At 55.0% G+C, this 23,311-nt stretch overlaps 1 protein-coding gene across 1 annotated transcript; it reads right to left on the reverse strand.

Moving 5' to 3' along the window:
• Positions 1-17,937: 17,937 nt before the first annotated feature.
• Positions 17,938-20,914, reverse strand: FAM241B (family with sequence similarity 241 member B). Its single transcript, XM_045783377.2, has 3 exons — positions 20,804-20,914; positions 19,442-19,590; positions 17,938-18,719 (listed from the first exon to the last, which is right to left on the reverse strand). Exons 2-3 carry the CDS (start codon positions 19,532-19,534, stop codon positions 18,450-18,452), a joined length of 363 nt encoding a protein of 120 aa, XP_045639333.1. The 5' UTR covers positions 19,535-19,590; positions 20,804-20,914; the 3' UTR covers positions 17,938-18,449.
• Between the last annotated feature and the right edge of the window lie 2,397 nt (positions 20,915-23,311).

A 23,311-nucleotide genomic window follows, 5' to 3' on the forward strand; every position in this document is an offset into this window, starting at 1 on the left:
TCAAAAATGTCACCAAGGACCTACTTCCTTTCTTTCACCTCTTTGCTTTCCGTGATATTCTCTTTCCTCTAAAGCTGACTTCCTTTGTGATCTCAAGGTGGCTTCCAGAATCTCCCCTGTCTACATACACACTGTGGCCTGGGGCGGGGACATGCTGGGCTGCTCACACGCAACGGGGTGGCTGAAGCTAGAGTCCGTGTGTCCACAGCACAAAGGTTCTCTGTGCGGGAGCCGTGGAGGCCCAGTCAAAGACAGGGGCCTGTCAGGAAAGCAGAAGGGCAGGCAGAGGCCACAGCAAAAGCCTCCCACATCTTCCCTAACTCTGGTCACCCCAATTCTGAGCTCCCAAGAACCATGTTTCCTACTTTATCTGTGTCCTTGTCACCCTAGATAATAATGTAGGTGTTCACCTAATTGTTTACCACATTAGACTGAACTTCTCAAAAGCCCAGACCACGTCTTGTCTAGTCCTGCGTCCTGTGTCTCAGGACCCCACTTAGGGCTGGGTACTCCCCAGCACTCGGCTCACGTTTGCTCAATGACGAAGTTCCCAGAGCAGGACTCGCGTGAAAGAGACATCTCTCTGCCCAAGGAGCCATAATCTAACTTCCTGTTTGTTTTAAAATAAGTATGTGTAGTCTTTTCCTAGCATGATTTCTTAATTTTATCTCTTCCATCTGGAAGGGTAGCACCATCCCTCCAGGAAGCTGGTCTGTGTGCGCCATGCTGCCTGGGCTTCCTGCTGGGGCAGGGACGGGAGGGAGGGGGCACAGGTCCTCCAGGTGCCTGTCGCCCCCTCAGGGTGAGAAGGTGGACGTGGACATGGCCACGCCCTGGCCCAGTCACGACACCCGCTCAACGGAGACACTGGAACAGTCACAGGAAACCTAACTGCTCACGGTTCTCCGCATCATAAGCCTAGACGAGGGGCTAAAAATGGCCTCAGAAAAACCAGCCACGGTGGATCAAAGACTCCTTCCCCCTTTGGAGGAAACCCCCCGGAGCATGAGGTCATCACACGCTGTTCCCAGAAGGATTCTAAGCCTCCAGATGGGAGGCAGCCTGGTTGGCCAAACTGCCCTGTCTCCTTATTTACGTTCTGTGTCTAACCCGGGAGTTCTCATCGTGACAGGAGGCCTGCAGGTTTCCCCCTGCCCTCCAGCCTTGCCAGGCCTGCCCCGGGGCCCAGAACAGGGCAAAGAACCCACGTCTGGCTCCCAGCCTCGGCCAGCCCATCAAGCAAGACCCCCATATGCCAGCAAGGACACTCAGCCCTGTGTCCAAGTGGACCCGGAGCTTGTGACGGGCCACTTCCCAGAACTCACTAGAGTAAAGCAGCTGTGTGAGCGCGGCCCTCTGGAGCTTGCTGATGGAAACGGGGTCAGAGCAGTGCGGAACCCCAAGACACACTTCTGCTCTTCCTCAAGGAAGCCGAAGGCTCCACCTGATGTCCCCCAAACCTTGTTTGGGAAGTTCAGACAGGGCAGAACATAACCGTGCGAGCCCCGAGGGAGAAAAGCAAGCAAGTGCCGGGTCTGCAGCAGCCCCACGGCTGGAGTTTGAGGAGAGGCCATGGGCAGGCCTGGCAGGGGGCCTCGCTCTTCCACACCTTCTAGGTCTTTCCAAGGTCATGAGGGGTGGAGCTGGCTGGAAGGAGAGGGAAGCTCTCCGCATTCCAGGGTTCAAGACACACCCCCAGTAAGCAGGAGGAAGGTCCGAGTTCTAGTCCTGACTCTGAGCAGAAGTAGAGGCAGAGGGACGAGGCTGCCGGCACCCTTCCCCCTGCCAAGACCCTCACGAAGGTGCAGCAGCTACAGATGGGGCCTCTGAACGAGGAGGGGAAACAAAGCCTGGGAATCAGTAGTGTTTGCAAACCCCCGTGAGAGCATCCCCAGGGACCCCTGTGGCCTGGAGGCCCCCGGACTCTCACGACGGCTGGAGGGGAGCCTCTCCCCGCAGGGCCCATCCTGGGAGAGCTTGGCACGGGACAGCAGCAGATGTCAGGCCAGATTCTACGCGCCCAAGACAAGGAGGCTGGATGCAAAGCCCACTTGCTTGTTTGGCTACAACTGACATATACAGCACTCGCTCAGGTGTGCGACAGTGATTGGACATGTGCGTCCATGACAACGTGAGCGTCCGTCACCGCAGTTACAAAAATGGTCTTTCTTGGGATGAACACTTTGACGATCTGCTCCCCTAGCAAACTGCCGAATACATAACACAGGGTCATTAACCACAGTCAAACCCCGCTTGTCAAAGCCAAATTCAGGTCTGGCCTTTGGGCTGAGGGGAGCTGGCTGGAGATTCCGGGTGGGGTCAGGCTTCCAGCTCACCCCCCAGTCCAAGCAGGCCCCTTCCCCTGCCGGGCCCACCGTCAGAACCCCCCAGAGCTGGGGTTTCTTTGGAAAATTCTGCAGGTTACATTGCATTTATCCCCACAGGCTGCCTGCCCCGCCAACACACCCTCTCACAAAGCAATCGTCACACATACAGAGGCCCTTCGTATACCTCGGGGGCTTCCCTTCCGTCCCTCCTAGCGTACACGCTTTCCCTTCCAGGCCATTTTCCGTACTCCATGTAAAAATTACATGGGTGTTTTTATCTTGCCCCGTCCACCGGGTATATCATATGCGGGTTTTTACGGGTAAACATCGTTTCGTAGCACCGGCTACTTTAAAAGAGAACGAGCGGAGCAGGCGATGCCTTAGCTCCAAATGATTCTTAGGCGGGACCACTCCAGGCGTTGTGACCTGACGGCAGGGAGGGCGGGGGGAGAGAGACCTGAAAGCGCCGTTCAGGGCAAATCGTTGGGCACCGGCCCCACCGTGCGCACAGTGGCGCAGACCAGCAGCTCCCCCGTCCTAAGCCGAGCGCCGGCTCTGCTGCCTTCCTGCACTACCTGCCCTCCAATGGAGGAAAGGCTCGGGGAGAAGCCCGGGAAGTCTCTGGGGCCTCTCTGTTCTGACCCCGAGGACGCTCTCCTTTGATCTCCCGTTCAGCTCCGGCCATGGAGGATGAGAGCCACGGCGTCCTCGGCCAGGGGCAGGTCCCAAATCTACTGGTGCAGGGCACGGGCTCCTTAAAACAAAACAATGCCGAGGTCCGAAGCCAAGATCACAAAAGTGAACATGTATTTAGAAAGAGAAAAAGCAAAATAAATCACACATTTTATTTTATTTTATTATGATGTGTTAGTCACCATACAGTACATCCTTAGTTTTTGATGTAGTGTTCCATGATTCATTATTTGCATGTAACACCCAGTGCTCCATGCAATATGTGCCCTCCTTACTACCCATCACGAGGCTAGCCCATCCCCCACCCCCTCCCCTCTGAAGCCCTCAGTTTGTTTTAAATCACACATCTTAAAAGCTGACAAATTCCACAGATGTCACAAAATCCAACACGATATTCCAGACCAGCTTCTGCCTTTGCTAATTCAAACCTTATTTCCCCTCCCCTCCCCACCTGTCGTGGGGCCTTTCATGCCCAGCCAGGTACTGCACCTCTTTGCCGGGCAAAGAAAGCACCTAGGAGCCTTTTCCATCCCAGGCCAGCCAGCCGAAATTTGGCCATACGGCAACCATGTAAGTGCATCTCCTTAAACCCGAGTGGGCTCTCTCTAGCTAGGCATCCCCTTCGCCTGGCCACTCCAGGGACAGCAGAGGGAGAAGTGCGTGGTCCTAACAGTATAGTGGAAGGATTTTATATGTAATTTTTACAAAGACATGTGATCACAGGGACTCTCTGCCGGGTCCCCTCCCGGCGCCTTGGAAGGCTCCAGAACACTGGGGCCCCTAGGGCTGAAGCCTCCTCAGATTGCAGTGGTCCTACGTCTGCTGGGCGCCTACATCCTTCACTTTGGGTGACTTTGTCCACGTTCCTCCTGACCTCAAACCTAAAATAGGGCCTTGCCATTCTCTTCCATAGAACCTTGCTTTTCCCTCTGCTTAGGATTTTTCACAATTTGTAGCTATATTTGTGTGTGTATATATTCATTGGTTCATCTCTCCAGCAAACTGTCACTCCCCAGAAAGCAGGGAGCACATCTGTCTTCTCTGCTGTGTGTCCCCAAAGTCTAGGACCCACGAAGCCCGTATCCGTAATAACAGGGTGAGTAAACCATGTGCTGCTTCGTGTGACACTGAGCAGGTGTCAGAATAGAAAGCAACCACGGTGCTCTAGAAGATTCTCCCACATCTCTCATGCCTGCCGACTTCTCTTCCCCCGACAGGAAGAGTTAACCGCCTTCTAAGTCCACCCAAGACACAGAGACAGAAAACCTGAAATATAACAACAGAAAGGAGGAAAAGACACCAATGGGAGATGATGTAGAATCATCTATATGGAAACTCACATCTTTTATAATGTTTACTAAAAATATGAAAAATATCATTCGAAAGATAAAAACACAAAAGCAGTGCTCTTGAACAAATCAGAACATCTGGAAAGCTCAAAAGCAAGCAAGACAAAAACACGGAATGGAGAGGCACCTGGCTGGCTCAGTACATGGAGCATATGACCCTTGATCTCAGGGTTGTGGGTTCGAGCCCTACGTTGGGTGCAGAGATCACTTAAAAATAAAATCTAAAACAAAACAAAACCCAAAACAACAAAAAACAACGAAAAGAAACACAGAATGGAATGAGTTGAATCCATATGTCATTTACGAAACACATAGCATTATATGAATATTTCCTAGAAGTACAAAATTAGGCTGGATAATAGGTTGGCCAAAGGAAGAAGAGAGAAAGGAGGGAGGGAAGGGAGAGGCAAGGAAGGAATCATTAAGACCTCAAATTTGGCAAAATGAAAAAGGCAACAATTCTCAGCTGAGCTAAACCGGGCCTGTCGCCCCAGCAGCGTGGCCCAGCTGACGACGAACAGAACTTTCAGGCTGGGTCCCCAGTACGTGGGTCATGTGGTGAGTTGCTTTTAGGTTGGGGGACTGGAGCTGGCCGCCAGCCCTCACACCACGCGGCTGAAAGGCCTCCTGACCGTGCCCACCTGGGCCGCACACTCACAGAGGACAATCCAGGAGGGAGGGGGACCATACTCCTTCCGGCCCCCAGGCCTGTTCCCATGGTGACAGAGCCCCTCGTGCTGCATCACCCAGGAGGGAAAGTTGATCCCAGGTTCCTGGAAGCCCAGCAGCTCTGCTCCCCGCAGGGGCCTCCCCGTGGACCTCTCCCAGCCCCCGGCCCCTCCGCCCCCTCCAGTAATGTACTTTGTCTCCAGCTGTGTCTGTGAATGCCCCTCTCGCCCCCCCCAGCCCCCTTCTTCTGTCTGCAATTCGGCCCATGTTCCCCACCCACCACCCTGATCTAATTGGGGAGAATGGGGGAAAACGACTCTTTAAGTAATCTCCTGCCTTAATTAATTATCGTAATGGCTTTCAACTTGGGGGAGAAAGGGGCACAATGTGCCTAATATGTTTTTATGTCGACAAACACATTCTCCACTTGGCAGAGAAAGAGGCCTGTGTGGGGTTGGGGCTGCGGGGTGATTTATAAGGAGATGTCCCTGCTGCAGACCCAAGGTGGTCCTCCCTCTCCTCCTCTCCCTGTAGGACCCCCATCTCCTTGCCTCACTTTTCCCCTTTTCCCAAAACTCCTCCCTCTCTCAACCCACCTCTTCTCTTCTCGTTGCTCACATCCCTCCTTTCCCCACCACCGCACTCTCGCTGTCTCTCTCCCGCTCTCCACGGCCTCCAGGACTCTCCGGGAAAATAGCAACAGTCCAGGGCTGATGTCCACAGGCTGCACGCAGCAAGACAAGGGGCCTGACAGGCATGGTGGGCAGAAAAGGTGGAGACCCGGGTCAGCTTTTGGCCTGTTCCTCTGTGAGGCCTCAGCCGGCCTTCAGGGGCACCTCCTTTGTCCTGTGAGAGGGGGAACCCTTGTGTGAACAAAATGCTTTCTAGGTCTTAGTGGCCTTGGGTGGGGAAGGCCTCTGGAGAAGGCTTTCATGTCTGTTGTGAGTGGGGAAAGGCAGAATTTCTGGAAAGAAGGAAGGAGATGGAGTTAAGAAAAAAAACAACAACCAGTCCCACAAATCATTCTTCAATGAGGTGAGAGTCTCCACGGCAACCTGCCCAGGGCTGAGAACGGGGGGGGGGGGGGGGGGGGTGCACTGTTGCCATGGAAACCACATCACAGAAACCCACTGCTGTTGGTCCCTGATTGCCTTTGCAGATGAGTGCTGGGAGCTGGGGCTAGACCTGCAGGGTCCCTCAGGGGAACTGGGATGAGGGAGAGAGGAAGGAAAGAAGGAAGAGAGGAGGCGCAGGAGACAGGAGGAGGGAGGGAGGAGGAGAAGACAGCTCCAGGAATCAGACAGCCTCTCTCAGTGGGATCGTGAGTTTCTGGACTTTGCCTGCTGGAGAAGGAAGTCGCTGCGTGCTCAGCGTGGGCATGTGGGCATGCGCCACTGAGTGGAGGAAGAGGCCTGAGCTGGAGCCCCAGGCTGGGTCTCACGCCGGCTGGAGCCAAGGCACTCACCTGTCCTCACTGCTTTTATCCCATCATTATTTAAGATGAGTAAATAGAGCACAGCCCGGGACGCCCGTTCACTCACCCCAAAACAAGCCCCCAAAGGGTCTAGAACCAGAGGAACCCAGTTTGGGGCTACCAGTGCTCCCCTTGCCCCAAAATGTCCAAGCACAAGGGTTCCAGAGGGGAGGTGATTGGAAGCTGGGCCCCAAAGCCGGCCTCCTGCCCTAATTACTCCCAGACTAGGGTTTGTGGTTCCCTTCTTCTAGGAGTCAGCGGCCACTGGGTGCCTATCGCCACCTGCTGGTGACCAGTGGAAGCCCGGCAGCAGTGACCAGAATCAGCAGGTGTGTCCTGGAGCGCTGAGTCCCAGGGACCTCTTCAAGCCAAGTGACAAACTGGGACCCTCCTCTAAATCCCCCTCAGATGGTCTGTGGGCCAGATGAACGCTTCAGTCGAGTAAGTCACAGAACTCATTCAGCATGCGACCTTGACAAGTCAGTTCCCTTTACGGCTTGGAAATTCTGATTCTTTGACTCAAGTTAGAATTTAGTTCTTCCCTGGAGTATTTTGTTGGGTCTGAGGGGAGGGACTAGAACCCTCCCCCAGAGTCTCTCAGTACTGCTCCTTGGACTGGGGGCTCTGGGAGGCCCACATGGTTCAAAGACAGCGTAGTCCAGGAGGGCACCAGAGTTTCCCTGCCACCTTCTTTTTACCAGGTGGGCCCCACCAAGAGGGAGGCAGAAGCTTAAGCACCAACACACACAGCACTCCCTGAAAAAACACACCCCAGGCCACCACAGCCCCACCTACCCCTCCTCCACAGTCTGAAAAAGAGCCTGGAGCCGTAATGGCTCCTAGAAATGTGCTAGAGAAGAACTGAGGGACCAGACTTCCCATGGACATTGGTGTCCATGACCTCCGAACACAGAGGATTCCTCTGTTTCCTGCAGGCAGACGCCACTTCGGGACATGGTCTGAATGGATCATTTTTCCCCAGTACCTGTGATGGCATCTAGGACTGCTCACAACCAACAGAGCCAGCCAGGGCTGCAGGAGTGGAGTCTGGAGGGGATCGTGGGCACCATGCTGGCCCAGCAAGGCAAGAAGTGAGTGAATAGCAGCTTTGAGTCAGGCCAGCCAAGTTCAAATTACAATTTTCCCCACTTAGTAGACCCATGACCTTGTGCTGTTTTCCCATTTGCTGAAGAGAGGTCTCAGCACTATCTACCTCTCGGGGTTCCGGGGAGGATTAAATGAGATAATGCATATGAAGCCCTCGTCGTCATAGACTCAATTCAGAAGACTCTGGATTTGGGTCAGGCTAATTCTGACTCATTATAATATCAAGAACATGTGCAAAGTGTTCCTTCCATCAATAACTATTCATTGAGCCCCGACTACGGGCCAGGCACCGTGCCCGACAGCAGAGCTAGAGCAACAAAGAAGACAGACTTCGTGGAGCTCCTCACCTGGTGAGAGGCAAAGGAAAGTGCTGGATGGACATCAAACAAATAATACACCAAGAGTGAATTGCTCTCCATTTTGAACAGGAAGCCAAGGTGCCCAGGGAGCCTGCGACTAGGGGAGCTCACCAGATCTGGATGGCTAGGGAAGATTAATCTTTGCCCCTTCCTCCTGCCTGCTGACTGGAATGAGGGCGTGAAGACTGGAGCCTAGCAGCCATTTTGGACCATGAGGCAGAGCAGCTGGATAAGAGGGGCCTGCATCTCTGATGACTCTGTCAATGTGCTGAACCCCTTGGTGTTGCCTACTCCTGCCTTCTTTATCATCTCCTTGAGAGAAAACAACTTTTCTTTAAGAAAAGTAGTGTTTTAGTTTTTTCTCTTCTTGTTGTCAAAAAGTTCTGAATGACCACAGTTAGTAATGAACATGCTGCTTCTGCATTAGACCGTAAGACCCTTGGGGGCAGGGGAGCGCAGTGCCCAGCACTGGGCTTTCCTCACTGGAGGGCGTCTCAGCAGTCATTTGGAGCATTGGTGGGAGCGGGAAGGATGTGACAGAAGAATCACTGGGCAGAAAAGTCAAGATGGAGATAAATCTGGGGCGAGAAGCATGAACCACGTCCAGAGATGCCTGGGGGTTAGAGCTAAAGAAGGATGGAACAGAGAAACTCCGCAGCCACAGGGGCAGAACCTACCAGAACAAGAGCTGAAGGACTTGAAGCCAGGGAGAGAACTGACCTCCAGAACAAAGTGCCTTAAGATCTTAGAGGTCCTTGGCGATGGCTTCAAGATGGCCCTGACTTTGCGCGTGATGTCGAGGGAGGACCCGAGACGGGGAGAGCTGAGACAACTAGATGTAGAGCCTGCTCCAGAGAACTCAGCTAGCTGCCTGGGTTCAGGTAAGTTTCTCAGTCTAAGTTTCGGTTTACCCATAAAACACTGAAAAGAGCTGGAATGATATGTATGAAATGCTCCACACCCCAGGACAGAGTAGGTGCCCAGTAATAATGGCCGATACCCTTTCGGGTGCCATGGTGGATGGACTTTTTCAAGGACGCCCATGATCCCAGTCTCCTGGTGTTCACGCTTTTCTGGGATCCCCTCCCCTTGAGTGTGGACACGAACTGGGGCTTGCTTCTATCCAACAAAGTGTGGCCAAGGTGATGCATGTCACTCCTGCGATTATGTTACGTTATATAAGACTCAGTCTTGCTCGTGGACTGACTCGACCGTCTCTGTCCATTGCTGGCTTTGACGAAAACTCTGCCCTGAGTCCTAAAGCTGCAAGAAAGTGAATTCTGCCAACAACTAGCCTAGGGAGCCGTTACCAGTGGAGCCCCTAGATGCGAACCCAGCCCCAGCTGACATCACGTTTGCAGCCTTGTAGAGGACCCGGCTAAGGCACCCCCAGAAACTGCACGTTAACACACGTGTGTGGTTGTAAGCTGCCAAGTTTGGGGTAATTTGTCCCACAGCACAGAAAGCAAATACAGGTGCTATATCAAGAATATTTTATGCGGGGCGCCTGGGTGGCTCAGTCGGTTACGTTTCTGCCTTCAGCTCAGGTCATGATCTCAGGGTCCTGGGATCGAGCCCCACGTCGGGCTCCCTGCTCGGTGGGGAGCCTGCTTCTCCCTCTCCCTCTGCCTGCTGCTCCCCCTGCTTGTGCTCTCTCTCTATCTCTCTGTCAAATAAATAAATAAAATCTTTAAAAAAAAAAGAATACTTTATGCACTATTTAAGAAATACGTCATGTCACTTTTGTCTGCACATCAGCCCTAAGAGGTGGTATTATTATCCCCATTTATAGAGAGAAAACTGTCATGGGGCTAACTTGCCTGAGGCCACAGAATGACTGGAGGAGGGGACACAGGCTCCGGAGGCCGCGTGATGAGGCTGTCACTGGCCGAGGCAGCAGCATTAGCCTTAGCCTGCACTGTGCTGGGTAGCAGTGTAAAGGCCTTTGCGAGAGTTTGCTCTGCCGGGTTCTCCACAAGCCCCACCCCTCCCTGTTGCCTAGTACCCAGCTGCTCCACAGGGCTCTCTCCTGAGGGCATATGAGTCTCCAACCCCACAGAACTGAGGCACTGGGAGGTAGAGCCCTGTTTCCCCAAGGGCTTGAGAGCAAAGGGCAAGAGCTGAATTCCCCTGGGAATGAAGGTAGGGAAGGAGGCAGCCAGGACTGTAAGGGCCCTGCTGCACGCCCTTCCTGAGCTGGGAGGCCATCGTACGTCACTTCCATGACATCTGTGTATACAGATGTCACTGCACTCTCCATACCCCAGGGCTGGGCCTGGTCTGATGGCCCAATCCCACGTATAGCAGAGGAGGGACAGGGACACACCAGGACCACAGCCTTAGAGGTGACCCCCCAGCTCCTGGAGCAGGGCAGTTACGGGGCCTGGGGAATAGGGGAATTCTCCTGTGATGGTCTCCAGAGGAGGGCTGCTGTTTCATGTAAGAGAAATGCAGGGATGCAGGCAGATGTCCCAGCAAACTCTGGGGCCCTAACTTGGGCTGTGTTTACAACTAGCTTCTTTCATTTTTTCTTCTTCCTCCCTCCCACCCTCTTTCCTTACCCCCACCCCCGCCCTCTTCCACCATCAGCAAAAGGCAGTTTCTCAGGATTAGCTGAGGTCAAAATTGCAAAGAAACGCCCTCCCTAGACCACTGAGGGCTCCAGCACAGGCCAGTGCTTCAAAGGGAAATTTCTTAACTGTATCATACTGATTAGTAGCCATATTGGAAAATTTTTCAATTTTGTTCTCCCAGAATTTCAAAAGCAAATTATATTTTAAATATTCTTGCCTTAGGCCAGCTGAGTTCCACTAACGAGCGCTGCAGGAAGTGGTCTGATCCAAACTTTCATTCCTGGCACACCGTTCTGTACCCAGGGACTGTATACACACCTCCCATCTGGACCTCACAACCACGCTGGGTGGCACCTTATCCCCATTTCACAGATGAAGAAACTGAGGCGTGGTAAGTAACTTGCCCAAAGACACACAACTAGCATGCGGGAGATCTGACTCCCCTTGCTCCTTGCTTCTTCTGAAAAAGACAAGCACCAGGCGAGGGACACTGTGTCCTGAACGCCAGCCAGCTCACAATATCACATGAATCAACGGAAACTGGGCTGAGCGCAGACAGATGAATGTGCAGGTGGGCAGGGCACTGGTCGAGCTGGCTAGACCCAGTGCCTCCAACCTAGAGAGAGCCCAGCCTTAGAAAATGGGTGGGTCATTCCCGCTGGGGCCACCCTATGTGATGACAGCAAGCCTGGATTGAGAAACAACAGAGAGCAAAAGACTTCCCATTCCATCTCTGACCCTGCTAGCTCAAAGGGGGGGGGGGGGTTCTGCTTCATGACCCAGCCTCTTCCTGGGGCTTCCGTCTCCCTCCACCCGCTCCTGACCCTGTCTGGCCAGCTGAGTTGCGTTTACCTCCTTGAGCCTCAGGTTCACCACGTGCTAAGGGAATGACACCTATTTTTCTCTATTTGGGGAAGGATGAAATGAGACGAGCCTCTTGGCATAGGGCTGAGCCCAGAAAGAGACCATAATAAATGAATTCCAATGGAATTGCATGCTCGCTCCATCAGAAACCCGAGTTCTCCTGATCACTGAAAAAGAAGGCAGTGGTAAACCGGGGCTGGGTGAGGTGGGAGGGTGATTTGGAGTGTGGTGATGTATGGACAGAGCTCGTGCTCCTGTGCCAATTTTCCACCAGATGGCGCCATGGGACAAAATTCACAGCCCTTTAGGCCAAAACGTGGGGATGCTGGCGTTTCCAGGGTCTTCCTGTACAAGGGGAATGCAACTTTGTTACCCAGTTCAGAGATAAAGAAAGCCTGAGGCTATGGCACTCTTCATGACTTTCCTCAATCTCCTTAATCTAGATCTTCATAAAAAATGGGTCAGGTTTGGGGGTGTGGGGGCCCAGAGAAGATGGGAGCCCAGACGGTGACGCTGGCAATACCAAGCCCCGTCAGCAGCAACCACCACACCTCCCTGAGCCACACAAAGCCAGGCAAGGGCAGGAAAGGCACCATAGCTGACTGCAAACGGAACCAAGAAAATCAATCAAGTGTGACTCCGGAGGCTGGCTACTCCTGCCTCAACTTCTCCTGGCACACAGGAGACTCTCCCTGAATGTTTGCTGAAATAACCTAAGGTCTAGGACTAAGTTAAATCACCCAAGAGCTTTGCCCCTCAGGCCCTGGAGAAGGGAGACCGTTCTCTCAGGGTTCCCACACTTCAGAGAAACAGCCCCATGGCGTGGGTCGGGGTCAAAACCACAAGGCCCTTGGGGGCCAATTATGCCAACCCGTTTTGGTACAGATCGCTCCATGGAGGCCAAAGAGGGTCACCAGCTCACCCAAATACCAAAACACTGTGGAATGAAGACGCGCTCTATGCACTCGTATGAAATGTGTTCACTGCAGGATGTGCCGTTAAGTAAAAAAGTGAGGGCAGGAATGGGTCTATTTTCCCATTATTTCCATTTTTAAAAAAAGACAAAATTTGCATATTTGTGTTACTTACACTTGTGTCAATAAATTCCGGAAGGATCGAAAGGACACTAAGAACAATAGTTATGGAGTAGAGGGGATGGAAGGATGGATGGTTGGATGGAGGGATGGATGGAAGGACAGACGGATGGATGGGGACAGAAGAGGGAGTTGAGACTTTCCTCTGTATACATTTGAACATTGCTTGATCTTTCAATCATGCAAGTGTGTGACGTTTCCAAGACTAAACTTTAAAAACAGCCTGCTCATGATCATACCGTGTGTCCCACCGTCGTAGGATGCGTTTCCCTGACGACGTGTGAAGTGACTTGGGTAAGTGTGCGAGACGACTGCAAGCAACTCGCAAACACAGCCCGCAGTCACACAGCCAGAAAACCCTTCGTTTCTGTTCAGTCTCTGTCTCCGGCAAGGAGAATGTCTCAGTGAGATGCTAGTGGTCTTTAACGCCTCTCTGAATCCTGGTAAACTGCTTTTTTCACAAAGAAAGCTGGCGTCAGGCTTAGGGGCTTGGCCCAAAGTGGTGGCTAGCTAAAATGGAATGTTATTTTCTCGACACTGAATTTACTTGTTAAAGTAATATTTCTACTATGACTGGCAAGAAATGCCAGCTCTCCACGTACACAAGTAATAAGAGGCTTCGTTTCCAAAGTAGATGCACATAAAATGTGAGTTGCTTCATACAGAACTATGAAGTAAGCCCTAACGCAATTGTTTCGTGCTGACCCTGTGCCAGAAACCGCAATGCTTCCCATGAATTAATCCTTATTCGTCCTGCAGCTGCGAGGTGCGGAGGCGACAGTGGGGCAGAGAGAGCGTGGATTGCGTCCAAGGTCACTGGATAACTGGAGGAGGAGCTGGGAATGTGAACGCAAGCATTCGGCCTCCCACAGGGCCCCCCACCCCGGAGGGACCAAAGCTGGTGGCCCAGGGGTGTCTGGGTGGCTCCGTTGGTTAAGTGTCTGCCTTCAGCTCAGGTCATGATCCCAGGGTCCTGGGGTTGAGCCCCACATCGGGCTCCCTGTTCTGGAGTCTGCTTCTCCCTCTCCCTCTTCCTGCTGCTCCCCCTGCTTGTGTTCACACTCTCTCTCTCTCTCTCTGTCAAATAATTTAATTTAATTTAATTTAATTTAATTTAATTTAATTTAATTTTTAAAAGCTGGTGGCCCAGTGAATGCAGACCAGCCCTCCTGCCTCCAGCCTGGAGCCCGGCCGGCCCCGGCACGTGAGCAAGTCTCCCCAAGGCCTCAGGCTTCATTTTGGACAGTTTCATCTTCCTCTTCCCGAACTCTGGGTCCCAAAAGCCAAAGGGTTTCAGCTGTCTCCCCACCCCCAAGCCAGAGGGTCTCTCTCACACACACACACACACACACACACACACACACACACACACACACACTGCCATTCTACTTCAAGTACTCACTCACTCTGCTTCTTGAACTTTCTCTCACTGTTCTTTTGAGCCCTGGGCAGAGGCACAAGGAAGGCTAAGCTTTGCTTCTGCCACTGCTGTGCCCTGCTGGACGGGCTGGAGGCTTCTCACTCCATCTAGTTTGGGCCCCAAAACCCTCTGCCGCCCTTCCCCCACCCTCACCACCCCTGCACAGCCCCTCATGGACCCTGTGCGAGGTCATTGGATTTCTCCCCTTGTCAGCTGGCAGTGAAAATGTCATGTATTCAGGACTGCAGGGAAGAGGGCTACACCCTATTCCAAGACTGCAGCCCAGAGCTGGAGCCCTACGGAGGCCACCCAGCCAGGCAGCTGTGGCCAGCGTCCTCACACCCACGCTGTGCCCTCTGCCCTTGCAGAGCTGATCTGATGGTCACAGTGGGTCCCAGCACATAGCGAGGCCTGCATCTGCCTCGCCCCCTTCCTCTGTGAGTGAGCTGAGGTAGCTCCCCTCCAGGGCTCAATGACCCCTCTGCTCCCCCAACTCTTGTGTCAAAACCGCCTGCTTTGTAAGAGGCAGGCTCTGGGTCACGTCCCTCAGCAAAACTGGTGGGGCCTGTGGGGAGGCCTGGGGAGCTGCGCCTGCAACAAGGCCGTAGGTGATTCTGACGAACAAAGGGGCAGTGGAGGAATGGTCCAGAATGTGGGCTCTGGCCTCCGTTTGATCCTCGCTCCACCCCCTGGCTCACTCAGGGCCCCAGGCAACTTAGGAAGGCCCCCCAGGGTGCCCCGCAGGGGACTAGAGATGACAGATAGTACCTAAGTCACAGAGTTCTGGTGGCCACCATGACGCCGAGTGCCCAGCACGGGGTCAGGCACAGCACGCTCAGCAGGTCCCTCCTGTCCTCACGGGAGGCGCTCGGATCAGCTGCCTTCTCTCACAGCTGGGGAGGGGCAACACTACCTGCAGAGCCCAGCTCTAGGCCAGCTGGGGGGCCCGGGCTATCGTGGCCACTCTGGGCCAAAGCCCACGGCACAGGCGCTGGGGTCCGAGGCGCGGCCTCTGTGGCAGAGGCGTGGGGGCTGCTGCAGCCCCTCCTTTCCACGCCCCCGTCTCTCGGCCACCACACAAGTTTGAGCCCGAGGCTCCGAGAGGCGGGATGGACCCAGATCACCGTCCCTTCTTGAGTCGAGGAACAAGGCTCTCGAGAGGTTAAGTGAATGGTCTAAGGTCACAAACCCACCAAGCAGAGCCGGGCCCGCACCCAGACGGGCTTCGTCTGGGGCCCAGCTGGCCAGGGTGGTGTAGGCTTCCCTGCCCGCAAGGTCAGGCATCTGAAGGCAGAGGCTCTGACCACCACACCAAGGCTTCTTCCTCAACTCACAGAGCCAGAGTCCCTCGTCAGGGACCTCTGCAAAGGGACCGGTACTGGTCCCAGTCCGAGAGAGACCAGAGGCAATGGAGGGCTCCCCGGGGAAGCTGGTGAAACTGGGGCTGCCATTTTGCCCAGTGTCAGGCTTGGTATCTCTTATGGAAAGATGAAAACGCGGCCTCCACCTGCAGGCTAGCTAGGTGGTTGGGTGAGGTAGGGTTTGGAGAGCAAAGGCCCTGGAACTTATGGAAGGAGGGCTCAGGAGACTGGGTAGCTGGGGAGAAGGAGAGGGAACAGGCAGTCAGACCCAGGCAGCCCTGCTCACCAAGTAGCCGGAATCTCGGAGTCAACATAACTCCACAGAGGGAGGGGGAACTCCCCTTTCCAGCCCCACAGAGGCAGCAAAGGCCTGGTGAGAGCCAAGCCATGGCTCACATGCTGTGGGAGGCAGCTCTCCCAAGGCAGTCAGGCCGAAAATCCAACCTGACGCGGAGACACAGCGCTTCGAGGATTATCCCTGGAGATTAACAGAAACCTTCCCTGAAATCTGCCCTCAAAGCAGCCCAGTCTGGGGGGTCCTGTCACACAGCAGGCAGGGCAGGGAGGGGGTGGTGAGCAGAGAAAGAAGGACCCACCCTCCTCAGACAGGAGGACGAGGACCAGGATGCCCACCATCCAAGGCTCTTTGGGCTCTGCATCCGGCCACGGGGAGCCACAAGCCTCTCCCTGCTCAGATCTTGCTCACATGTGACCTCCCGTGATCTCTCGTGATTTCTCATGATCTCTCGGTCCCGCAGGTGAAAGCCTCACTGAAGGCCAGTCAGACGAAAGGCAGGGAAACGGCCCCCGGACACGTCCTGCTACACAGGCCGCACAACCCGGGGGGACAGCTTCCCTCTCCACACTGCCCCTGCCTGGGGGCCGAGCTGGGCGCGGGCTTCAGACCCAGGACTTGAAGAAGGGAAGCAGAGCCACAGCTGGCAAACTCTGCCCAGAGCCCAGGGGCACAGGGAAGAAAGAAGGCTCAGGAGGCGGGCTCCCAACTGAACCAGAGCAGCTCCGCTGGGTCTGTACCGAGTGTGTTGGACAAGAAACAGCACTTCTTTCCCTAACAACCCACTTCCAGCCCCCAACCCCTTCCCTCAGGCTGGCTAACAAGTCTCTGGAGGGGCGTCTGTCCGGGGAGGGGGGGTAGCTGCAGCTTTCACCTCCCAGGCCTGCCCCGCGCAGTCTCCTTCTAGTCAGGGCCCGAGAGGAAAAGCCTGGTCTCCCCTGCCTTCTCTGAAGAACCCTCAATTCTCCTCAGAAGGCTCGGGCTTTGGGAACAAAAACAAAATTCTAGAAAAAAGACAGTTCTCAGCCCTGAATTTGTGGCCCCGGATTCATACCCCTTAAAGGAACTTTATATATCGGGGGTTCATTCAAGATTCATTTCTCAGAATCCCACAGCTTTGCAAGGAAAGAAGAAAGGGAAAGCCTGGCCCCAGAGGGCCATGCAGGGGTGGGTGGGGGCAGTTTGAGGGAAGGGGGAGTGCGGTGCAGGGTCCTTCCTTCTCCACTGTCAGGCCGGAGCCACAGGAACGTGGGGGTTGGGCGAGTGTGTGGCAGATATGCGGGGCAGGAGGAGCAGCACGGGGACAGCAGGGACCCCAGCCAGACCTGGGCACCACCTCCCTTCGCCCAGGCCCCTCGGAAGCCGCTCCTTTCCCTCCTTCCCCTCTCTGCACCGCCCGCAAGGGCCCAGCACCCTCCCCTCCATATGCCCATCATGAAGGGAAGCCATGTTCCAACAGCTGCTGAAAAATCAAGACACAGAAAACACGGAGAAAGGAGTCCTGTTCCAACACCGCAAAGCTCCCTCAGGAATGTCTGCGATAAAGGCCGCCAGCCCCCTCAAGGGCAGCGGGGAGCACGGGAGGAGCACAGGAGGAGCACAGGAGGAGCACGGAGGTAGATGGGGGGGCAGGGGAGGCAGGGACAGAATGGATCTCAATCTCAAACTCGCCCCCATCCTCCGCACATACGCCCATGATGGTAGGCTCCAGAGCCCTGGCCTTCAAGAAGCACCACCCAAACATGCCTTCCTCCCCCAACCCCAGAAGAATCCTAAGAGGAGGGTGCAACACCTCGCCCCCTGACAAGGGAAGCCTCAGGCTCAGCCAGCCTCCCTCTGACCGCTGTGGGCCCGGAGCCCTCAGTCATCCCCCAGCAGGGACTCCACACAGACCCAGGGCTTCCCAGCCACGACTCAAGGCCTCCACTCTGAGAAGCAGGGCAGCCTCACCCCACACGCATGGAGTAGTCAGTGCCAAGACCTCCTGGCTTTTAAGGAGGATGCGGCCCAGCAGGGAGGCGGAGCAGCCTCTAGTCAGAGCCCCTGGGCGAGGGAGCCCTGCACCCCGGCTGTGCCGACCCCATAGCCTCATTGGCCATTCTGGCCAGAGGACCCCACCCCCCACCAGGCTGACATCTCAGAGTCAGCCAGAAGTCATCCAAGCATCAGACAAGCGGCCCACATCCAGGCTTTACCCGGACCCCCTCCAGGCTCCCAAACCCCCAACCCCGTCAGATGCCACCTCCACCCTGTTCCCAGTCCCAATCACTCTCAACCACCTTCCTCGTGTCTTCCAGATGTCCACACAGCCATACAATTGCTTATGAATGTCTTCACACGGATTCATTTTCAGTTAAATTTATTTATTGAAAATGCCACCACGTATGCCAGTACGACTTGTCATAAATACAAGGTAGCCAATTAAAAATAGACCATTAAAACTAAACAGCTATAAAAGTCTGGAAACTTTTCCCAACAGCCTTAAGCCCAAGGCCTTCTCCCGAGTAACAGGCGAAGTCATGCACGAGTTCCAGAGGCTTGAGAACATATTGGCACCAAGCTGAGACTTTCTTCTTGGCATAAAAGGATTGGAAAAGAATTGGAAAGGGAATCCCTTTCTTGCTGACTCTGGGCTTAAAGCAGGCCCAATACTACCTAGAAACATCTCAAGGGAAGGTGGGTATGCACCCAGCACTCGGGAACGCAGGACTGGAGGCCTCCTCTGCCTCAGGCTTCACGCACCCCGGGGAACACCTTCTATGCGCGTGCCTGCAGGGCACAAGCAGACCCTCCCCGTGTGCCTGTTCTCACCCCACGGCCCCAGAACTCCCTCTCCCACGTGCCCGCCCCGCTTGCTCCCAGGGTCACCGCTGACTCAGGTGGGACACCAGGTAGACGAGGCCCACGAGCAGGAGCCCACGCACGCCAAGCATCATGAGCAGGAACAGAAGCAGGATGGACGTCACCGGCTCCACAGCGTGGTTGCCGAGATGCCACTGGGGGAAGCCCATGTTCACCAGCTGCCGGTTGAGATCACTGAAGGGGGACGGAGCAGCACCCAGCCTAGCCCCCGCCTGCTGCTGGCGAGGGCCGGTACCCCCCAGGGGGGCACCATGGCCCCTGTTGAGAAAGCTCTAGAAGGTGAAGACAGAGAGAGAGAAATGAATCTAGAGAAAGCGTCCGTGGAGTTGAGGTATCAGGCAACAGGGGAATCTTCTGGGCTGGGCTGGCCCCCGCCCTCCCTTCCAGCCCCCGGAGGGCCACACCTCCCTTCCTCAGCAATCCCCGGATGCCCCCCTGCAGGGATCCCCGCCATTGAGTCACAAGCTCTCGGAGTACAGAAGGTGCCAGGCTGTACTCCCCACGTCCTGCCAGGGAGAAGGTGCCCAGGTCAGAGAAGAGAGGAAGGGGGCAAGGAGGGCTGGACCCTAGGGCAGAGCTTGGGAGCAGCCATTTCCAATACTCCTCGCTCCTCCCTCTAACACCATCACTGGGTGGCCGTGGGCTCTTCTTCTCCACTTTCTCCAGTGTTCTCTCAGCCAGCACACTCTTCAAAGAAAGAGGCTGGCTCCAGCGGGCTTAGCCAGGGCAAGGGAGAGCGCTCTTGGATCCCAGGTCTAGAAGGCTGCCCGGCAGAGCGAGAACTGCGGAGGCGGGCGGCTGCTACTGCGGATTGCAGGAAGTCTGCGATCTTCCCCAAGTCTGGACCCTCAGGCTCCTTAGCCCGGCTCTCTGCAAAGACGGCTCTGGCCAGAGAAGCCTAATGACCAGCAAGAGAGCTTCTGGTTGCTCAGGAGTCACTGACGCGGAGGGTGGGAGGCCAGCCGCTCCCCTGCCAAGGGCGCTGGGCGCCTACCTGTCGAGGGGTGCTGCTGCGTGATGGGAGAGTGTTCCTCACGCGGGGGTCATCATCCTGCACAATTTCCCCATTGGCCAAGATCCGCACCATCCTCCCAGGAGCGATGGGTCCCTGCTGGGCTGCGCCTTTCCCCAGACCTCAAAAACCTGAAAGAAACAATTTCTCAGAGATAAGGAGATGCTTGCCCTCAGTGGGAACCACTCTGGTTACCCTGACTGAGCAGACCCTGCAACTGATGAATTACAAGGAGAGAAATAAATGCATAATTTGACAGATGAAAATCTTCCAGACATTGAGTCCACTGGGAAAACTACCAAAAGGATCCTTGGCGATGGAAGTTCTGTGACCCAGCACCGCCAGCAAGCACAGGGATGAGAGCCCTTGCTACAGCCCAGGCCCATCTCACACCTCCCAACACTCTGGGGAGCTAGGTACAGTTAGAGACCCAGAGAGGTATCTAACTGGCTTGCGCGGGACCCCTCATCTACAGGCAACCGAGACAGAACGTGAAGCCAGGAACTCTGGCGCTAGGCCCTTCTCTGGGCTCTAAACAGGGAGTCCAGGACACCAAGATACCCGGTGTCTCCGTTTCCCATCCGTTAAAAAAGGGCCCATTAGGAGTAAATGCCAAGGACCTGGGCCTTCTCCCCAGAGAGGATCTGGGCCCACTTCAGACCTACTTTAGGTCCCCTGCCCGCGCTCAGGGCCACAGGTCGGCCAGCAGAAGGCACGCCCCTCACCCGCCCCTCACCTCTCAGATAACACGTCCCTCCTTTGCTATCGGGGGCGGGGCCAGCCTGCCCAAAGTAGGGGATGGGGGGTGCTGCTGGGGCTCTGGGAGGGCCCCAGTCCGCAGACCCCAAGGGTGTCCGTGGGCTGGAGGTGGGGGTGGGGTCCTTCCAGGGCTCTCCCCGAGCCTGTGTAAAAGCCATTTTTTCTCAGGAGACGAGCCACAGTTTTCACCTAAATTCTGAAAAGCACTTGTAACACAAATGCCAAAAGGGGTTAAGAGCCCGTGGTCTGTTGCCCTTGGCCTAGAGCCTGGGACAGGCGGGTCCCCCCTCTGAAGCCCGCTGGTTCCTGCAAAAGGCCAAGCGGGTCACGGAGCTCCGCCGTCCCTCGGGGCTTTGTCCCCCCGAGCCCGCTGGGTGGGCTGAGGCCGCGGCCGGCTGGGAGCACCTGACTCGGGGAGGGGGGGGCGGGAGGGGCGGTCGCGGGGGGCGTGCTGCAGGGCAGGGGCGGGGGTGGGGGGGCTGGCTGCGGGCTGCGGAGAGGGGGCACCGCCCAGCTGCAGAGCCCGGCCCCGGGGAGGGGAGGGATGCGCGTCCGCTTGCCCTCGCCCGGGGCCCGGACACCGACCTGCCGGCGCAGCTCCAGGCCTCCGCGGCGTCCACTCCCGGCGGCTCTGAGGCCGCTTCCTCCCACCTGACCTCACAGGAAGCGCGCGCCGCAGCGGCGCGGCCCCCTCTGCAGGCCTCGGGGGGAATTGCAGCTGCCGTGCCCGGGGAGGGCGCAAGGCGGGGAGGAGGGAGGAAGGGGGCGCCACCGAGTAGGGAAGAGGGAGGGAGAAAAGAGGATGGGGAGGAGAGAAAGAAAGGAGGACAGGAAGGAGGAGGGAGAAGAACAGGAGGAAGAAAGGGAGGTGGAGCCCATGGAGGAAAAACCCAGAAGGTGGGAGACCCTCTGCCCTGGGTGGAAAGATGACATTGGCCTAACCCACCGTGAGAGTTTGCTGAGCCCAATGGGGGGATGGCTCTTGAGTAGGACCCAACCCTACCTTCAGGGAGATCCAACTCCAGCGGGAAAGAAAGGCATGAACCACAAGGCAGATGCAAATAACTGTAGCTTGAAGGAAGGAAGGAAGGCTTCCTGGAGGAGGCAGTCTTTGAGCTAGAGCCAGAAGTTCAGGCAGGATAATTGGGAAGAGTGCTAGCTGCCAAGGGAGTGAACAATCAACCTCTGCCTCTTTCCTGATGTTTTCTTATCCCCACCTTCCTGCTGACTTTCCTAAGCTGTTCCCTGTGAGCCCATTCACCAGGGAGACAGAATGAGCTCTATAGTCCCACAATTTGGGTTTCAGACTCTGGCAAGTTACTGGGCTGCTCAGTCTCCTCATTTGCAAAATGGGGATAATCATACTTCACAGGACTGTTGCAAAGATTAAGACTGAACGTTGCCGGCACATGGCCAGTGTTGATAAACATTGGCCATGATTATCAGTCAGTAGATGTTTCTGGGAGCAGGCAGATATTTGTTGAGTATATAGTAGGACCCAGATGCCCACTGGCCCCTGGTGAGGGAAACAGAACGAAGGGTGAGATGTAGGCCTTGCCTTAAGGACTCATCATCTGCTATCCTGGTTTAATTCTTCGATTATGAAACCTTACCAGTAAAAAATGTTGAGCTTGTCCCCCTGATACCCGTATCCCATTTGTGTATTATTTATGGGCTTGTGGATAAAAGATGGCTGCTAGAGCCAACCTGGCTTGAATCTTGGCACAGCTGCTTTCTAGTGGTATGATGAGCCTGTCATTCAACTTCTCTGGTATGAGTTCCTTCGTCTGTAACACGAGGATAATACCGGCACGTTCGTCACCAGGTTTTTGTAGAGCACTGAGCACTTTGTGTACAGCCTGGCTCGGTGAGCACTCGGGGCTGTGGATCCCTGCTGTCATGACCCCTGCTCCGCTACAGTAAGTCAGTTGTAACGCATGGACCCGAAACAAGGATAGGATGTCAGATAGATATAAAACTGAAATCCTAATGCCTTCTTCCTGCACTCCGATGCAGGGGTTAGTGTGCATATGTGGAAGGGGTGACCCCAGGGCAGGATTCCTGATTGTCAGAGGTGGTCTGCGGATCTCAGAAGTGGCTGCACATTGGAATTATCTGGGATGTTTAAAAACAATCCCAGTGCCCGAGTCCCACCCCAGAAGTGACAAGTCTATGGATCTGGGATGCAACCTAGGTGTGGAGACATTTTAAAAAACAAATTCTAGGTGATTCTAATGAGCAGCCTGATCTGAGAACCACTGCCTTCCATGAACAGAGCCCCACAAGTGGGGTCACGACCTAAGATCCCCAAGGATGGAGAGACCTGAGTGGGCTGGGGGAACTGGGGATGTGTCCAGGAAGTCTTGAGCTGGTACAACTGTTGCCAGAGATGCAGTCCAGCCAGAGATAACCGTGAGAGCCCAGAGGAGGACATTTCTCTAGAGAAGGTCAGGAACAGCTTTCGGAGGCAGTAATGTTTGACTAGACGTGGAAAAGACCTATCAATACCAATTAAAACAGCCTCAGAAGGCTGTAAGTCACTTTTTCCTACCTCTCCACTTCCTTCAGGTGTCTCCACCAGCTCAAGAGCCTGCAATGGCTCCCTATTGTCTGCTCCAACAAGACCTAAGTCATTGGCGGTCTCTGACAACCCTCCAAATCTGGCCCCAGCACACTTTTACCAACTCACGCCTCAGCTACACCCACCTGGTCCTGAAGTCCATCACCCAGAATCCTGCTTGGCTTGGGCCTGTCTATCTGCCTAAAGGCCCTCTCCACCCAATCTAAATCCCCCCAAACTTTTATGCCAACAGCACAAACTTCAGTTCTGAGTGTTCCATGTAATAATAATAACCCCTGTGTGTGCAGAGTCCCTGTGCTTTCCAAAGTGCTTTTCTAGAGACCACATCATTCTGTTGGATTATGACATTGGAAGCATAGGTGTGACTGTTCCCTTCTGCTGATAAGAAACTGAGACTCAGAGAGATGCTACATGGCCAGCTCCAGGTCCGTGGTAGAGCCAGGATTCAAATGAACCCGGATTCCCCCTCCCTCTCAGGCTTGTCCCCTCTCTGCTGCTTCTTTATTTTGTGC

The sequence above is a fragment of the Ursus americanus genome, chromosome 6 (genome assembly GCF_024610735.1).
Source record: "Ursus americanus isolate L20-20 chromosome 6, mUrsAme1.1.p, whole genome shotgun sequence".
Taxonomy (NCBI): Eukaryota; Metazoa; Chordata; class Mammalia; order Carnivora; family Ursidae; genus Ursus; species Ursus americanus.

Bases quoted from the DNA above. Each gene is read 5' to 3' on its own strand.
- FAM241B (XM_045783377.2), bottom strand. From the start codon at position 19,534: ATGGTGCGGATCTTGGCCAATGGGGAAATTGTGCAGGATGATGACCCC. The intron at 18,720-19,441 runs GTAGGCGCCCAG...TTCACCTTCTAG, and splicing joins GCAGCAGCACCCCTCGACAG to AGCTTTCTCAACAGGGGCCA.